At 40.6% G+C, this 18,129-nt stretch overlaps 1 protein-coding gene across 6 annotated transcripts in view; it reads left to right on the forward strand.

Annotated features, from left to right (window-relative positions):
- Positions 1-4,756: 4,756 nt before the first annotated feature.
- Positions 4,757-18,129, forward strand: part of adcy3a (adenylate cyclase 3a) — a 263,750-nt gene continuing 250,377 nt past the window's right edge. For 5 of the 6 annotated variants that reach the window (XM_038298655.1, XM_038298658.1, XM_038298659.1 and 2 more), the window contains exons 1-3: positions 4,758-5,219; positions 6,574-7,669; positions 12,671-12,820. In XM_038298655.1, the coding sequence (XP_038154583.1) occupies positions 6,995-7,669; positions 12,671-12,820 (825 nt within the window). In that variant the 5' untranslated portion in view covers positions 4,758-5,219; positions 6,574-6,994. Of the gene's footprint in view, positions 5,220-6,573; positions 7,670-12,670; positions 12,821-18,129 lie in introns of all 6 variants that reach the window. The other variant, XR_005281946.1, reaches the window with a different exon arrangement.

Genomic DNA, 18,129 nt, shown 5'->3' on the forward strand with positions numbered 1-18,129 from the left:
CCTGTTATCCTGGTGAGACATGGAATTGGGGCTCCATTGGTGGCTTTTCATACTGGTTACATACATGTTCAACTGTGATTGTACCTACTCAGAGTTGATTAAAGTAATTGAAAGCTTTTATGAAACTCATAGTTTCCAACTTTAGGCTGCATCAATTCAGAGTTGAGGATTTTTGTCTGAGTTTGTTAAACCTGCTTATTAAAACGGACCCTTGGTTTCCTTACATAGAAAACGTTGAACCAATCTGACTGCATGATCTGGTTCAATTGTCTCTGTAAAGTTTCTTAAGGTGACATGTGGTATGAATTGCCGCTCTATAAATAAACTGATCGAATTAATATGATTGACGGTGGGTCTTCACTGGGTATGTAGTACTGATGGGACAAGAGACAGGACGAAGTAGTAATAAATTTAAACCAGCAGCTAATTCACATTTTATTTCGAATTAAGAGTCAGGAGACCAGTTGGTTGAGGAAAAATCTATACAAAAAAGCCCCCCAGATGCAATTGAAAAACAGACACAGATCTTTTCAGCAAAAAACAAAAAACAAAATGAAAAACAGCAACAGAGTCCGTATAGTAAGAAAGTTAGTATGATAATCCATTAAGTTTCAAAAAAACATGGTGTCTAAAAGTTTTGTTCCTATCAGGCTCAAAGCAAAACGCCCCAGTTTTCGAGGTGGAGAGACAGTTAGGTTAATGTTTATTAAAGGTGAAACTGCGGAGAACAGCATGGGCAACTAAGGCAGTAACCTCTGTAGGGGAAAACGTAGGTTAATGACCACGTCTATCTGAACGATGAGCGTTTGAGTCTCTAACATGGTCTTAAATTTCAGTCCATGCCACGAGAATGAGGTTGGTTACAGCAGATCGGCTGCCAACAAAGCGTGTCGGGCCCCACCCAGAGAGTCCCAGGTGTTGAAGTCCCAGAGGTTGGATGACTGGCAGGAGATCAGAACCAAACAGAGTTCAGAGGAAAGCAGGATAGTCCAGAGGGCGAAGCCGAAGCCGGTGTTGAGGACGTGCTTGGGAGCCAGAGCCAGGAAATCAGAAGTCCGAAGAGATACCGAAGGGAAGTCCAGGACCGTGTAAGGAATCAGTTCCAAATTCAGGACACAGGCAGAAATCCAGCAGGAGTCTAAAGATGGGTCAGGTAAGTAGATCAGAACAGGGACAGGCAGGCTCAAAGGTCCAGAGGCAGAATGGGTCCAGGATAAGGCAATCAGAAACACTCGGGTATGCTATATGGTGTGGGGAATATTTTCTTGGCACTCTTTGGGCCCCTTGGTACCAATTGAACATCGTTGCAACGCCACAGCCTACCTGAGTATTGTTGCTGACCATGTCCATCCCTTTATGACCACAATGTACCCAACTTCTGATGGCTACTTTCAGCAGGATAATGTGCCATGTCATAAAGCTGGAATCATCTCAGACTGGTTTCTTGAAGATGACAATGAGTTCACTGTACTCAAATGGCCTCCACAGTTACCAGATCTCAATCCAATAGAGCATCTTTGGGATGTGGTGGAACGGGAGATTCGCATCATGGATGTGCAGCCGACAAATCTGCGGCAACTGTGTGATGCCATCATGTCAATATGGACCAAACTCCCTGAGGAATGCTTCCAGCACCTTGTTGAATCTATGCCACGAAGAATTGAGGCAGTTCTGAAGGCAAAAGGGGGTCCAACCCGTTACTAGCATGGGGTACCTAATAAAGTGGCCGGTGAGTGTACATAGATGGTAGATAGATAGTCTTCCTGTTTGAAATTGTGGACCAACTATGCCCAATATATTGCTGTTGGTATCGGCAGATACTGTTGGATTTTTAATATGCAGAATTTTTTGTTACTCTTGCTGGTGATTTTGAACACTTTATAAATGAGGCACTAGAATGTATCTGCATTTCTTTTTCTTCTGTAATTATAAATATCAGTGTATTTTGTTACTCAGCGATAGGAAAGCATTACATAAAAACGGTCTGAACGCTTGCCAGAGGTGACTGGAACTGACTGAATAAATGATTTTCATAATAATAGCGCTATCAGCCATTATTAGTGGAGCCCTGATTTGAGAAGTCAGCATGACAACGCTCAAGAGGAAGTGCCTATTTCAAACCATTGGAGACTTTGATATCTTTATACAGGATAAACAATATAAAAAATAGAGAAAGTAAAAGACAGAGCAACAGCGCTTCAGTTGCTAAGGAGAGGGAGATGACATAGTGGAAGATTGTCATGGTGGAAGGATTATTGATTGATTGTTCCTTATGTTCCTAACAGAGCACTTCGCTCTCAATCTGCAGGTTTACTAGTGGTTCCTAGATTTTCTAAAAGTAGAATGGGAGGCAGATCTTTTAGTTATCAGGCTCCTCTCCTGTGGAACCAACTACCAGTTTTAGTCCGTGAGGCAGACAACCTGTCTACTTTTAAGGCTAGGCTTAAAACTTTCCTTTTTGATAAAGCTTATAGTTAGAGTGGCTCAGGTTATCCTGAGCTATCTCTATAGTTATGCTGCTATAGGCTTAGACTGCTGGAGGACATAGGGACCCCCATTTCATCATTCTGCTTCATTCTCTCTCTATTCTCCTATTCTGCAGAATCTGTTAGTACAATCTCTAACGTTCTGCTCTCTCTGCTTTTCCTCAGAGTAGCTTTGCCTCGTCTGTTCCTGTTTGACTGCAACGTCATCCTGGAAAGAAACATCAGCTGTGCTGCTTCCATCAACACCCTTGTTTATAGATGCTGGAGATCGGCCTGTTTTCCAGTGTGGTCCTGTTTCTCTGACCGTGACTGAGTGGATGATCTCTTTTTGTCCTCTGGCATGGGAGCTGGCTCGGAGCTCGTCTGCCTGGCTGTTTGTTTCCTGGACGGGGCCGCCTTTTACAGCTACTTTTTGTGTCTCTGCTTCTGTCTCTTTGAACCCCAGTCTGCCTCATCAGATGGCACTGAGCCTGGTTCTGCTGGAGGTTTCTTCCTGTTAAAAGGGAGTTTTTCCTCTCCACTGTCGCTACAAGCATGCTTAGTGTGAGGGATTGTATTTGAGTCAATGAGTCAATGCAATCAAGTGGTTTTCCTTAGATAGAAAACTTTGTATCAATTTGACTGTATGATCTGGTTGAACTGTAAAGTGCCTTGAGATGACATGTGTTGTGAATTTGGCGCTATAGAAATAAACTGAATTGAATTTATTTGAATCGATTAGGTATTGCAGATACAACTCAGGTTTCAAAACGGCATCTTACCTGTTTCAGACAGTTATTGTGCATTTTGCTCTATAAAGTACTTTAAAGAAATTAGAATTACTATTGAGATGATTACAGAAACAAACACTGCCAATTACTGCTTCAGATTATATTATTCCACCAGAAAATTAAACATCAAATCTCTTTTCAGAACTCTGATTTGTGGTGAATTAGTGGTGTCAACAGCCTACTTCTCTTATTGGTTGAATGGAGTTTCAATTAATTTTATAAGAATAATGTAGGTAGTACCCTGCTTAATTTGAAAAAACAAATAACCAATAATAAAAAAAAAAAACGCTTTAGAGCCCACCCTTTGCACGTGGTTTAAATGATTTTACTTTGAACATGCACAGTTTATGTCTTCCATTTTCAGACAAAGTGTAGAGGCTTTAAAATGCTGGCAACGGTTCTCAGTCATCCAGGTCATAGTCATTCCAAAAAAATTAAAAACAATCCACTGGACTAGGTTTTAAAGTTTGAAGACGTTTCACTTCCCACCCAGGAAGCTTTTTGTTAGAAAAATGTATATGTTATAATTTTATTTCCAGTTACAGCTATCTGGCCCAGCAATGTTAAGTGTTACTCTAAATGAGGAGAGCAAATATTTCTCTCAGGGCCTGGTATTATCCAGCTATGCAGCCGTAGGTGACTTACATAACTTCTATCTTATTATTAACTATTATAATAAGATAACTTCTGACCCCTCCTAATAACATCAGACTCCTCCTGGTAACGTTTGACCATTCCTGTAATTCCATTTAAGTCGAATGATAAAAGCAGCAGAAAAAAAGAGGTTTGGGCAGAGTTGAGTACAGACTTTCAATGGGTCTCACCTTGGTCTGTCCTCTCTCTCACTTTTGCAGCAAAGAAAAGAATGCTTGCTCTGTTTGGTTTTCATTTCTAGGACAATAACTGGTTATGATTATTACCCCAACACTTTTTCAATTCAAAATATAAGGAATAGTGTGGAGTTTGTGGTTTTATACAGTAGCCCAATAAAGCCTTGTTATTGTTTTGTAATATTCAAATTGGAACAGAGTAGAGGTCCATCCGTTTGAAATGTGGGTCATTTGGTGGGGGTCTTTAAAGAGAATAGATGGTCTGGCTGAATAGACAAACTCAACGTTATTCCTGACATTTTAAATTGAAAAAGCTTCCTGGATGGGAAGCGAAATGTTTTTAAACTTGGAAACCAAGTCCAGTGGATTGTTTTAAAATCTTTATTTAACAAAAAGCAGCCTTAAAAAGAAATAAAGATGAGGGGGAAAAATATTACATTTCAAGTGCATATAATAAAAATAACAATGTTTTAAGAGAAATTTGTGGATTCAAGTTAATTTATTTCAGTAATTAAATTAAAAGAAAGAAACAAACAAAAAACAGTTAATAAAAGCTGATTTGTTCAAGCTTTTTTTTTTCGTTACAATAAATTTCATCCAACAGGTGATTATTTTAATTTGACAAACCAACATACGTCGGCCTATATACAGGCCTGTGTGTTTATATGTATTGTTTTATGACTGACATGCTTGAGGGAGGAGCCTCACCGACCCAAGATGGCGACGGCGCTCGCGCTCCGTTCCAGTGAACGGGGCAGTAGAAGATATACCCTGTATATATTTGGATGTCGCTGATGTTCCTTTTTTTTTACGAGAAAAGAAGCTAAAACAAAACAAAAAAATCTATAAGAAAGAAAAAAAAAACGTTTAACGCGGGGGAACGACAAGACATTATTTGACTTACTGTCACATTTTATTTTTATTTTAAATCTTCCACCCTTATTGGCTATAACTGTGAGCTCCAGCTTTGAACGAAGGATTGCGTAAAACTCAATATTCTCACAGCAGTTGTAGCGTCAAAACGGAACAGAAACTGGCCTTATTGTTGGTAATTGGAATCAGCAGCATGATGCGCATCGCTTCCCCCGCATCCGGAACATCCTATAGAGATGGAGCTGCGTCCAGCATCGCTGGTGAGTGGAAAATATCTGATATACATGTATGCGTAAGTGTGCGCATATTATATATGATACATGTTCTGATTAAGGAAGGGTGTAACTAGACTGAGAGCGGGAGGAAAAATAAACCTAAACGGAGTTATATATTTAAGAATCGGTGTGTTTAAGCACAGATGTAATTAGGTTTGTCGATCAGGACGTGCAACATGTTGCTATAGACGGCTGATATATATATATATATATATATATATATATATATATATATATATATATATATATATATATATATATATATATATATATATATATATATGAATGTCATTCAAAATAGCATGCTGAATTGAATATATTTGAAATATTATTAAATATATTGAGGTTTCTCTCAAAATATTAAAGTTTGATTAATTTATTCTAAATGAAAACAAATTAAGTCATATAAACTTTAGAGAACAGGATGACAGCCAGATGTGTTAATTGGCCTTTAGTTATTTGTTTTGAAACTACACTACCTATAATACTTTCAGGCTAACTTTCATCCCATATATTCAGATGTTGCACTCAATTTACTCAGTATATCATTCCAGATATTCAAGTTATATTCAATAAAATCCAAATTGCATTCAATGTACTCAGAATATTATTCAAAATATTCAGGTTTCATTCAAAATAAATAAGTTTAATTGAGTATCTTCAAGTTTTATTCAATATATTTCAACTTGTGTCATTGGACAATTTAAACATTTCCCAACAGTTCATAGTCATTACCTGTAAGACGAAATTTATTATAACAGGAAAAGTCTTGACAACATGAGCTTTTATCAAATTTTTTGCTTGTGTGTGTTGGTTTCTTTTGCCTATTAAATTGAATTACTGAAATAAATTAATTCAATAAATGAATTAATTTAATAAATTAATTTTGATTCATGAGTTTGTCTTCATGCCTTGTTATTTTTAATAAATGCATTTGACAACAGATGTTATTTATTTCAGTCACTTCCTTTACTAAGATCATTATATATATAGATATATATAGATCAAAAACATAATAATAAAATCTTTACACACCACTAAAAATATAATGATGTATCTAAAATGTATTTATGGCACTGGCTCCTCACATTATTCTTATCCTTACTGTGACTGCTTATTGATGGATTTGATTAAATAATAAATAAACAATAATTGATATATATATGCTGTTTGAAAATGCATATATATTTTTCCCAGGTTTTTATTGTCAATACACTGTCACAAGTACAGAGCTATGATATAAATATGCATATCATAGCTATATATGTGGTTGTGTGTGCAACATTACTTTTAGATGACTGAATGACTGCTAAACTTTCTTTCATTTTTTTTTATAAAGGTATGCAAGTTGATGCCATGGAAAGCTGAAGCTGGAAATACTGTCCAAGAAATTCAGGAAAAATCTACATTGAAGTTTGGACTGCACATTGAACAGAAATGCATAATTGTTGACGAACAATGAAGATTAGCATTGATTCCCAACTCTGATGAGCCATAGCATTATTTAGTCTGTACTTGTGACAGAGCATTATTGATTGCAGTGAGCTAATAGAACAGGGATGGTGTGACACAGGAACACATCTCTCCAGTGCTGTTTGAAAAGCAGACACGATTGTGCATTCTAAGAGGAAAAAATAACATTACGAAGAACAAAAAGGAATAATTGTCCAAAATTATTTTTAGCCTTAATCCATTTCTGCTCGACAAGATACTTTACTATTGGATAAGAAAGACAGAAGATTTGGTTCTGCGTTTTTGCCATGCCTCGCAATCAAGCTTTTTCTGAACCAGAGTACTCTGTGGAGTATTCGGCAGACTGCTCTGTGACATTGCCCTCTGACCCTGGACAGGCTGTTGGAAGAACACACGATGTTACAGTTCGAAATTCTGGATCCTGCCTCTGCTTGCCCCGGTTTATGCGCCTCACATTTGCTCCTGAGTCGTTGGAGAATCTCTATCAGACCTACTTCAGAAGGCAGAGACATGAGACCCTTTTGGTGCTTGTTGTGTTTGCTGCCCTTTTTGATAGTTACATCCTCATAATGTGTGCAGTGGTTTATACCTCTGAAAAGTTTGCTTCCATTTCAGTGGCATCTGTGGGATTGGCAGGACATATTATTCTCTACCTGCTGTGCCGCTTTGGACTGTTACCAGAGCGGATCTCAAGACGTTTTGTGCCCTATTCCCTCTGGGTTCTGATAGCTGCACAGATATTTTGCCACTTGGGACTCAACTATGCTCGTTTCCACCAAGCCAGTGACACAGTGGGCTGGCAGGCTTTTTTTAGCTTTTCTTCTTTCCTCACTCTGCCTTTGAGACTGGCACCCATTGTACTCATCACTGCTGTTTCCTGTGGAGTCCACACTCTAGTTCTTGGAGTCACCATCGCTCAGCAGCAGCAGGAGAACATCCAGGGATCTGTACTTGCCAGACAGGTAAAAATTGAGGAGGAGATTTGGCTTGTTTTACACTTAGGTGGCATAACAATTTAGCTTTAATGTTGTTCCGGTTGGTATATATAATATTTCAAAAGTCTAAACAAAATTCGATTAAATTAGATAAAAACATACCTGAATCATAAGTCCAGTCTCATATTACTTTAGTGTAAATAAGTCACTTGACCTAAAGCCATTAATTTTACAGAGAGAAATATAGAAAATAGAAAAAAAATCTGTCGATTTTATTGGGCTCCAATAATGAGTAGCATAAATTTTTGTGTCAATAGGTTTTAAGAAATAAAAGTAATTGGTTTTGGTTTGCCAGATTGTTGGGTTAGGATAGTTATTGACCGTCCGCTCAAGAACTGCTGTTTGTGAGAGGAGCGAGTAGCCAAGCAGAATCTCTGAGCCAGTGGATTAAACCATTTTAACTCAGGGCTTGAGGCTTCCTCTACATGATCTGCTTCTCTTTGCCCAATGTTCTTTGTTTCTGGTGAGTAGAAATCCTTTGTCTTATAAAACCAGTGTTGTTCTCTTCAGTCAGCATATGGGCTAAGCTGTTTTATGTAAAAAAAAAAACTTGACTGTTTGAGACAGTTTGAATGGTCCAAATGCCAGATCTTAACCCTCAAAGTCATCTAAGTCCTGATAATTTTTTATTTTGCCATTAAGAGCAGAAATTGTTTTCTTTTCTCCCCTGCTAACTCATATTGATTTTTGTTGAGAACAGTCACTACCTTTGGGAATAATCAAATTAATCTATGGTGTCATATTTATGTAAAAAAATCAGAGAGCAAAATAAACATTCTCGCATGTATATTAAAATCCAAACGGTGGCCGGCGAATGTTTTTGAAGCATTTATAACCAACAATTTATATTTATAACAACAATTTGGCACAATCTGGCACACAGAGGTTTAGCGATGCTGGTGACACCAAAAGTTCAAAGGCCCACTGCTCTGTAACTGTTATACGTAGAGGTCAGAAATTTTCTGAAATTGTGGTTGACATGATGTAGGACAAATGTAATAAAATGACACATGCACATTTTTCAAGCACGTTTTTATTACTGCTACTGTATTACTTTTCAAAAAAGATCTATTATTTTCGAGAAGAAAAAACCACTTTGAGTCATCTTTGAACTAATGCAGTTTAGGCTGTGTTTTAGTCACATTATTTTCCTTTTATTTTCAGAAACTAAAAGGTGTGAGCTTTCAAATGATGTATCACACATGTAATTTGGGCTGCTGAGTTCAAACCCCACTCCGACAGACTGCCACTCTGAGTCCCTGAGCAAGACCCTTAACCCCACCCTGTTCCCTGGGCGCCGCACAATGGCAGCCCACTGCTCCCCAAGGGGATGGGTTAAATGCAGATAGTTCATTTTGTTGCTCTCTACTTGTGACTGTGTAATGACAATTAAAGCTGGAAAAAAATAATGCTGTGGGAACACCAGATCCGCTAAATTACATGATACCATTAAATGCAAAGTCAACACACTGTGCCAGTCATGTCTGATCTAACAAGCTGAAACAACTCTGTTTACATTCTATAAACATGGAGCACCGCTGGTAAGAGGGACAGATAAAAGAGTGAAATAAGGAAGCACGCTGACTAGTCCTGGCTTCCTTCCATGTTGTTCTCCATTGTTTACATTCCTGATTTCTGTCACTCTTGTGACATCATCAACGCTAACCCTGCATTGGGGACATCAAGGGATTAGACCTAGCTTTTTTTGACCAGGGGGAAAGGAGCCGAATGGCAATTGTTAGCAGGTCGACTCATGTTTATAAAAAAAAATTTTAACCCTGTATTTCCAGTGGGAATGAGGATTAAGGGATGCGCCCAGCCACCCTGCTGAGGAAGCTAATTTCAACCCGGCCGCTTTAACCTCTGTTGGGAACCGCCCAAGTATATGCTTCAAGTCTTAGCAGGAGGGAGCCAGCAGAACCACCTCATCGCCAAAAAGCAGGGGAACCAGACCCCTCTGACCAATGGCTTCTCCTAGAAATTCTTGCAATAATGGTTATGAACAGGACCAGCGACAAAGGGAAGCCCTGTCGGACTTGCACCGGGAACAGGTCTTACTTAATGCTGGCAATTCAGACCAAAACTTTACTCCAGTTGTACAGAGACTGGATGGCCCTTAGTAAAGCGCCACCAACTCCATGTTGCTGAAGTGCCATCCACAGGGTACCACGAGAGACATGGTCAAATGCCTTCTCCAGATCAACTAATTACATTTGGGCTGATTAGGCAAAGTCAGAAGCACCCACGAGCACCCTGCAGAAACTGTAAAGCTCGTCCACTGTTCCATGGCCAGGACGAAAACCACACTGGAAGAAGTTTCATTTGGACATTCATTTAAATTCAAATTCAATAACAAAAAAATACTTAAATTAATCCCAAAGTCGTCATAAAGATCTTGTACAACTTTTTCACTAAAGTGTGTGCGCGACGGGATGTTGTAATGTGGTTCAAGCACTTTCAGTGCAAAGCAGTTGTCCAAAGCAAGGGCTTTGCACAACTCACCAGGGTCTCACCAGGAGATGACGCTTCTCTTTAGATCTTAATTTCTACAAATCATGACAGAATAAATTAGATCAAAGATTGGCGTTTAAAAAAGGAATCTTGGGGGACCAGCCAATGGCCCATCATGGAAGGTGGAGAAATTTTCAATGGCTACTACTGTATAAATGGTATGCATTGCAATGCATTTTGCCTTTCAAACACATTGCAATGGTCAATGTTTTTCCACTGCCATGAGGCTTTCTTGTGCCTCAGTGCCTACACACCTTCACAGCTGTGGTTTCCGGCTCGTAGCAATTGCCCGTGGGTAAAGAAAATCACTTGAAAATAAATTGATGGTAAATAAATAAAAAAGAAGAAATCCCTCTTACATTTATCAGTCAATGGAGTGGTCTAAAACAGTATTAGCCAATCAGAAGAAGAAGGGGACAGGTCTTAGGAAAGCGTGTACCTCCTCCTATTCTTTCTTGCTCAAGTCACCAGATAGATTGTGGTACAGTCCTGAAGTTTTAAACGGTCAATAGAGAGATGTGTAAAAAGTCAAAAAGTAAATAGATTAAACTTTGTGTTTGGAGAGAAGGATGATGGAGAGAACGGAATCGCATGGAGTGGGCACAGTGCAGTTCATGAATTCCAAGGGAAGATGTCACGACCATAGATAAATGTCTGAAAAATAAATGGTGATGGGCATGGCTGGAGGAGACAGGGCGAGATGGCAAGCCATTTAGCAGCTGGTGCAGGAAGTTAGGTGAACCAGGTGCTTGCTTCTGCACGCTGTGCTCCAGGAAGCTTATTTACGCATCCAGCAGCAAAAAGGTGCTACGCAAACATGACTTATAGGCCGTGGTCATCAAGCTGCTGTTCGTGCGGGCCCTCACTCTATACATCTGTCGGGAGCCTCCGGCAGCAGCTGATGTGCAAAGCAGTTGTCACGGATCATGTGTAAGCTGAGCCAAAAATATTGATCCGAAACGGATCATGGATCAATGACGATCCGTTTGCACCACTGCTTGATAGCATTCATTTTGCCAAAGGGGGTAAAGTTATAGGTGTTATTTTTGACCAGGATATGTTCTTTAGTTCCCATTATAAATATGTTTTTGGATTTCCTTCTTTTTTCTTAGGAAATTGCCAAAAATAGAAATATCTTGCACAAGAGAGATGGAAAGGTGTAAAAACTCATCTATGCATTTATGATTTCAAGGCTTGACCCAAAAATTCATAAAATACATTTAAAGGCCTTATCCAAAATGTTTCAGCAGGAATTTTGGTGACTACTAAGAAAATAGATAATTATTTCCTTATTTCATCCTTCTTTCATTGGCTTTGTGTAAAGTCCAAACTTGAATTAGATTTTTCTTCTCGAAAATAAAACCCTTAAAATCTCAGTTTGCGACCCCGCCCCCCCGTGCAGCGGTTCAGCCTTTCCGGCTGTCTGTGCGATCGGCCTTCTCGATTTGGTGCAGGTGCGTGCCATTTTTAAAAACCGAGGAACAACTACAATGGACAACAACGACGAAAGGTTAACCGAGGAGGTTCGGGAGTACAACCACTTGTACGATGCCTCGGACAAATTGTATAAAAAACTATATTGTCATGGTTTTGGTTTTGTTCAAGGTTTATTTTGAGTTTTCCTTGGTCTTATTTCGATTCTTGTGTTCTAGGTATTTTTGATTGTATTTGAGTTCTTAGATATTTCCTGTTTTCCCTCTTGTGTCAGTCTCTTTTTCCCTAGCTCTCTTCTTACCTCTGTTAACACCTGCTCCCAATCTGCTAATTAGCCTGGTTTTTGTTTCTGTCTCTCATATAATCTCCTCCTGTTCAGTCACTCTTTGCTGGTTTGTCATCATTACTTTGTTCCCTTCTTGTTGTGAGTACGGTATTCTTGGTTTTGAGCATTTTTTTCGATTTTTGCTGCTGTTAAACTTTTGTCATTAAAACGTAAAGTAACCACCTCAAGCTTTTGCTGCATTTGGGTCCTGTCAAACCACCCCCATTGTGACATATGTCCTTGTTCCTGTCTAGAAACTCTAGACTCTAGCATCTTGCAGATGTGCCATTGTTGTTTTGGAAGAAATACAACACGAGAACTCCGGCGCTGCCGAAGTTCTCGTGACCATCCTCAAAAGTTTTTGTGACCATCCGCCAAAGTTCTCGCGAGTTCTTGAATAGGCTCCCCCTTGCGCTTTGGCGGGAAACTGCCCGATGCGTCCCTAGAAATTCCAGACCGATGGTGCAGAAGCATAGAAGCAAAACTTGTTCGTGACAAGACCCAAGCGACATTTGATGTGTTCGGTTGCAGAAGTATGATCTGCACTTTAGGTGTCTCTAAAACTAGAACAGCACCTTTTTAAATTAATGCTCCTAACACACAACAGAGCTTTAAGCATTTAATGAGTTTTTATTGTACGGCTTTATTCATTATATACTGAGTACTGACTTATAATCTCTTTTTTGTATTTTATCAAGCTGCTGGCGAACATTGTGATCTATATTTGTGCCATCACTGTGGGTGTCACCTCATATTACATGGCTGACCGGAAGCATAGAAAAGCTTTCCTGGAGGCAAGGCAATCATTGGAGGTGAAACTTAACCTGGAGGAGCAAAGCCAGCAACAGGTCAGTGGAACATTTATACACATTTTGTAGTATTAGGGAGTGGGCCATTAACAAGATGTAGTTTTCCAAGTCAACTCCCAGTAAAAGCAGAAGTCAAGTCAATGCCTTATTCTATGACTTCATAATATTAAATCAGAGGGGATTAAACATGATGCATCTTATTTACATGTAAGTCTATGGTTGAAGTGGATGAAGGTGCATCAGATGGTCCTGCAGGGCGTTTTGAGCAGTGCGTCATGAATATTTAATCATCTGAGGCACATTCTGTTCTCATTAAGCAGTTGACACTTGAAGGCTAGAAAGGCCACCCCAACCAGGTGTTTTGTATTTTCCTACTTCCAGAACAAGCAATTCTCCTAAAACAGAGGGTAGCAGCAGTGATACTATCAGATGGAGCTGATGATGACATGATACACCTGATTTAACAAACCTACTGTCATTCAGACAAGGCATACAAAACACTGTGAGGATTGTATATCGTATATATATATATATATATATATATATATATATATATATATATATATATATATATATATATATATATATTAGTGCTGTCAATCGATTAAATTTTTTAATCGCGATTAATCGCATCAATGCCTGAGTTAACTCGCGATTAATCGCATTTTAATCGCACATTTTTTTCCTGATTGAAAATCATTTAAATACTCTCTATGACATACAAAAAAAATACATACAGGCTAGGTTTGTGCCAATGTTCTTTTTTTAAAATGAAAACAGGTCACAGATACTGATTTATGCCAAAAATAACAAATATGTAGCCAAAAAAAAGGCCCTGAAAACAGGCTGATGTAAAAGACAGTCTTTACAGTTAATACAGTCTTTTGAACAAAGACAAGCATTTTACCCTACTGCTATAAAATTTAGTAAAGTTAACATTAGATGTTAATTAACCAAGGTAATAATGAACAATTTTCAATCAATACATCAAAATCAATAGACCGACATCACTAGATGGAGGTAGTCTATGCTCTAGAAAGTTACTTTTCAGCCTCTTAACAAAAATGAGAACACACACACAAGCACCCACCCACCCACACACACACACACACGATACCGACCTGTGGCGTACACAGACGGCAAGAGTGTCGTAGCAGATTCCATTTCACCTCAGTAATCTGTTTTCTCAGCGTATTTCAGGTTGCTACTAGTTACCAGACACTCAACTTGTTTGTTGGTGGTGGGGCTTAAAGAAAAGGCACTAGCGTCACCCAGTGTATGAGCGTCTTTTTCCCTTGAGGAGGTCCGCTCTCGAAGCCTATGAGAAATGCATACACTGGGGGAAAATAGCCCCGCCTTCCCGTAGGGTGCAGCGGGATGTACTTGGAAAATTGTACCATAAAACCACATAGCGTTAATCTCACGTTAAAAAAATTATCGCCATTAAAATGGCCTCGCGTTAACGCGATAATAACGCGATAATTTTGACAGCACTAATATATATATATCTATATATATATATATATAGATATATATATATATATATATATATATATATATATATATATATATATATATATATATATATACACTACCATTCAAAAGTTTGGGGTCATCCAAACAATTTTGTGTTTTCCTGAAAAATCACACTTATTCACCACCATATATTGTGAAATAAATATAAAAGAGAGTCAAGACAGTGACAAGGTTTGAAATAATGATTTGTATTTGAAATAAGATTTTTTTATACATCAAACTTTGGTTTTGTCAAAGAATCCTCCATTTGCAGGAATTACAGCATTGCAGACCTTTGGCATTCTAGCTGTTAATTTGTTGAGGTAATCTGGAGAAGTTTCACCCCACGCTTCCGGAAGCAGCTCCCACAAGTTGGATTGGTTGGATGGGCCCTTCTTGCGCGTCATACGGTCAGGCTGCTCCCACAACTTGTGAATGAAATTGGCTCCAATCAAGCGCTGTCCACTGGGTATGGCATTGTGTTGCAAAATGGAGTGATAGCCTTCCTTATTCAGAATCCCTTTTACCCTGTACAAATCTCCCACCTTACCAGCACCAAAGCAACCCCAGACCATCACATTACCTCCACCATGCCTAACAGATGGCATCAGGTATTCTTCCAGCATCTTTTCATTTGTTCTGCATCTCACAAACGTTCTTCTTTGTGATCCAAACACCTCAAACTTAGATTAATCTGTCCACAACACTTTTTTCCAGTCTTCCTCTGTCCAATGTCTGTGTTCTTTTGCCCATCTTAATCTTTTTCTTTTATTGGCCAGTCTCAGATATGGCTTTATCTTTGCCACTCTGCCCTGAAGCCCAGAATCCTGCAGCCACCTCTTCACTGTAGATGTTGACACTGGTGTTTTGAGGGTACTATTTAATGAAGATGCCAGTTGGGGACCTGTGATGTGTCTGTTTCTCAAACTAGAGACTCTAATGTACTTATCTTCTTGCTCAGTTGCGCGACGCGGCCTCCCACTTCTTTTTCTACTCTGGTTAGAGCCTGTTTGTGCTGTCCTCTGAAGGGAGTAGTACACACCGTTGTAGGAAATCTTCTATTTCTTAGCAATTTCTCGCATGGAATAGCCTTCATTTTTAAGAACAAGAATAGACTGTCAAGTTTCAGATGAAAGTTCTCTTTCTGGCCTTTTTGATCGTTTAATTGACCACACAAATGTGATGCTCCAGAAACTCAATCTGCTCAAAGGAAGGTCAGTTTTGTAGCTTCTATAACGAGCTATACTTTTTTCAGATGTGTGAACATGATTGCACTGTCATGATCGGTTCTCTAATGGAGACCCAAAGATGCAGAACACCACTGACGGACACAGGATGAAAAGTTTAACAAGTTTATTTGCACAATCACACTGAATATGCAGAAGGCTGGTTCGGGCCTGGATTCTGGTTTCACCGGAGTCTGCGTGAGAGACAGCACAGTTAGGGACTGTTGACGGGGTTTGATTTCCAATGGTGCACAGATAGTACCTTGAGGGTTCTTGAGGTTCTCTTTGGGAGAGTCACTGTTGGTTCTGGAGAAGGATTTAATAGCAGAGTCCGTTAGCTGCTTCAGCGTCTCACGTCTAGCTTGAGCAGACCTTGGCCTTGGTTTCCCAGCTCTAGCCCAGAGCTGCTTGGAGGTTGTCTGAGAATCTTCAGGGTTTGGCTCTGAGGGTCGGCTCAGCAGGTTAGCTCTTCCAGAGCTTTCACGGAGGAAGCACGAGTTTCCTAGAGGCACAGAAACAGAGGTTAGAATCCAACTAGGAATTAGAGTCATGGAAAATCACTGAGATCAAGGCTTTAGCGCTGACCAACTGGAACAACACTGCGGCGTTGAGGCAAGGTCTGAAGACAGCTTATATAGTGGGTCCTCTGATGATCTTGATGAGCTGCAGCTGTGCAGAAGGCTCCCTCAGAGGATCCACGGCGGACTCTGCTGGAGAAACATGGGATTTTCTCCAGCTCCCAACATGCACAAGGGTTTTCTAATCATCAATTAGCCTTCTGAGCCAATGAGCAAACACATTGTACCATTAGAACACTGGAGTGATAGTTGCTGGAAATGGGCCTCTATACACCTATGTAGATATTGCACCAAAAACCAGACATTTGCAGCTAGAATAGTCATTTACCACATTAGCAATGTATAGAGTGTATTTCTTTAAAGTTAAGACTAGTTCAAAGTTATCTTCATTGAAAAGTACAGTGCTTGACCTTCAAAAATAACAACATTTCAAAGTGACCCTAAACTTTTGAACAGTTGTATATATATATATATATATATATATATATGGAGAAAGATGGGATTTTCTCCAGCTCCCAACAGTACCCCCCCCTCAACGACCACCCCTTGGCGGTCCGGAAGAAGTGGAAGGGCAGGAACGCTCGTACTCCTCGATGAGAGCAGGGTCGAGGATGTAAGAGCCAGGGACCCACTGACGATCCTCCGGTCCGTAGCCCTCCCAGTCGACGAGGTACTGCCATCCGCGACCTCGTCGACGGGAGTCTACTATGCGGCGCACTGTGAAAGCCGGATGGCCATCGACTTCCAGGGCGGGTGGTGGGGAGTCGGACGGTGGGCACAGAGGGCTCGAGGAAACAGGCTTGATCTGGGAGACGTGGAAGTTCGGGTGGATTCGGAGGGACTGGGGAAGTAGGAGACGGACAGCTGATGGGTTGATTACACGAGAGATCTTGTAAGGGCCTATGAATCTCGGGGAAAGTTTTCCACTCGAGACATCCCCTTGAGGGGGATGTCTCGAGTGGAAAGCCACACCTCCTGGCCCACGGAATACTCAGGGGTGGGGCGTCTCTTGGCGTCAGCGAAACGCTTGACAGACTCAGATGACTGGTTGAGTGTGGCGATGGTCTCCCTCCAAATCCTCCGGCAGCGGCGGATGTGTTGGTTCACGGACAGCACCGATATCTCTCTCTCATCTGCGGGGAAAAGAGGTGGTTGATATCCGAGACTGACCTGGAATGGAGACTGTCCAGTGGATGCGGAACGGAGAGAGTTGTGGGCATATTCTATCCACGGGAGGTATTGACTCCAATCCACAGGGTTATTAGATGTTAGACAGCGGAGGGTGGATTCCAGATGCTGGTTCATACGCTCGGTCTGGCCATTAGATTGAGGGTGGTAACCTGAGGTGAGAGATGGTTTACAGCCGAGAGCAGAGCAAAAGGACTTCCATACCTGAGATATGAATTGGGGACCTCTGTCCGAGAGGATCTCCTGGGGGATGCCATGAAGCCGGAAAACATGTTTAATAAGAAGTTGGGCTGTCTGGAAGGCCGTGGGAAGTTTTCTCAGGGGAACTAGATGGCAGGATTTAGAGAAACGGTCGACAATGGTTAGTATGGTGGACATACCTCGAGAGACAGGGAGACCGGTGACGAAATCGATGGCTATGTGGGACCATGGACGCGAGGGAACAGGAAGGGGTTGAAGGAGACCAGAAGGAGGTTGATGTGAGGCTTTGTTACGAGTACATGTGGGACAAGCCAACACATACTCTTTAACGTCTCTGTGGAGTGAGGGCCACCAGAAGCGCCTGGAGATGAGAGCGACTGTCCTACTCACTCCTGGATGAGCGGAGAATTTGGCGGCATGCATCCTGACAGATGAAGGGACATATGTGCGATTAGACGGACCGGTACCTGGATCTGGTTCAGTGGCTAGGGCTGAGTTGATTAGGTCCGTTATTTCCCAGTTGACCACTCCTACGGTGCATGAGGCTGGGAGAACAGGTTCAGGTGTCTCTGGATGATCGACGGAGTAGAGACGAGAGAGAGAATCGGGCTTCACGTTCTTGGATCCGGGTCTGTAGGTG

Source organism: Cyprinodon tularosa, unplaced genomic scaffold, assembly GCF_016077235.1.
Source record: "Cyprinodon tularosa strain WSP-4 unplaced genomic scaffold, ASM1607723v1 ctg411, whole genome shotgun sequence".
Classification (NCBI taxonomy): domain Eukaryota; kingdom Metazoa; phylum Chordata; class Actinopteri; order Cyprinodontiformes; family Cyprinodontidae; genus Cyprinodon; species Cyprinodon tularosa.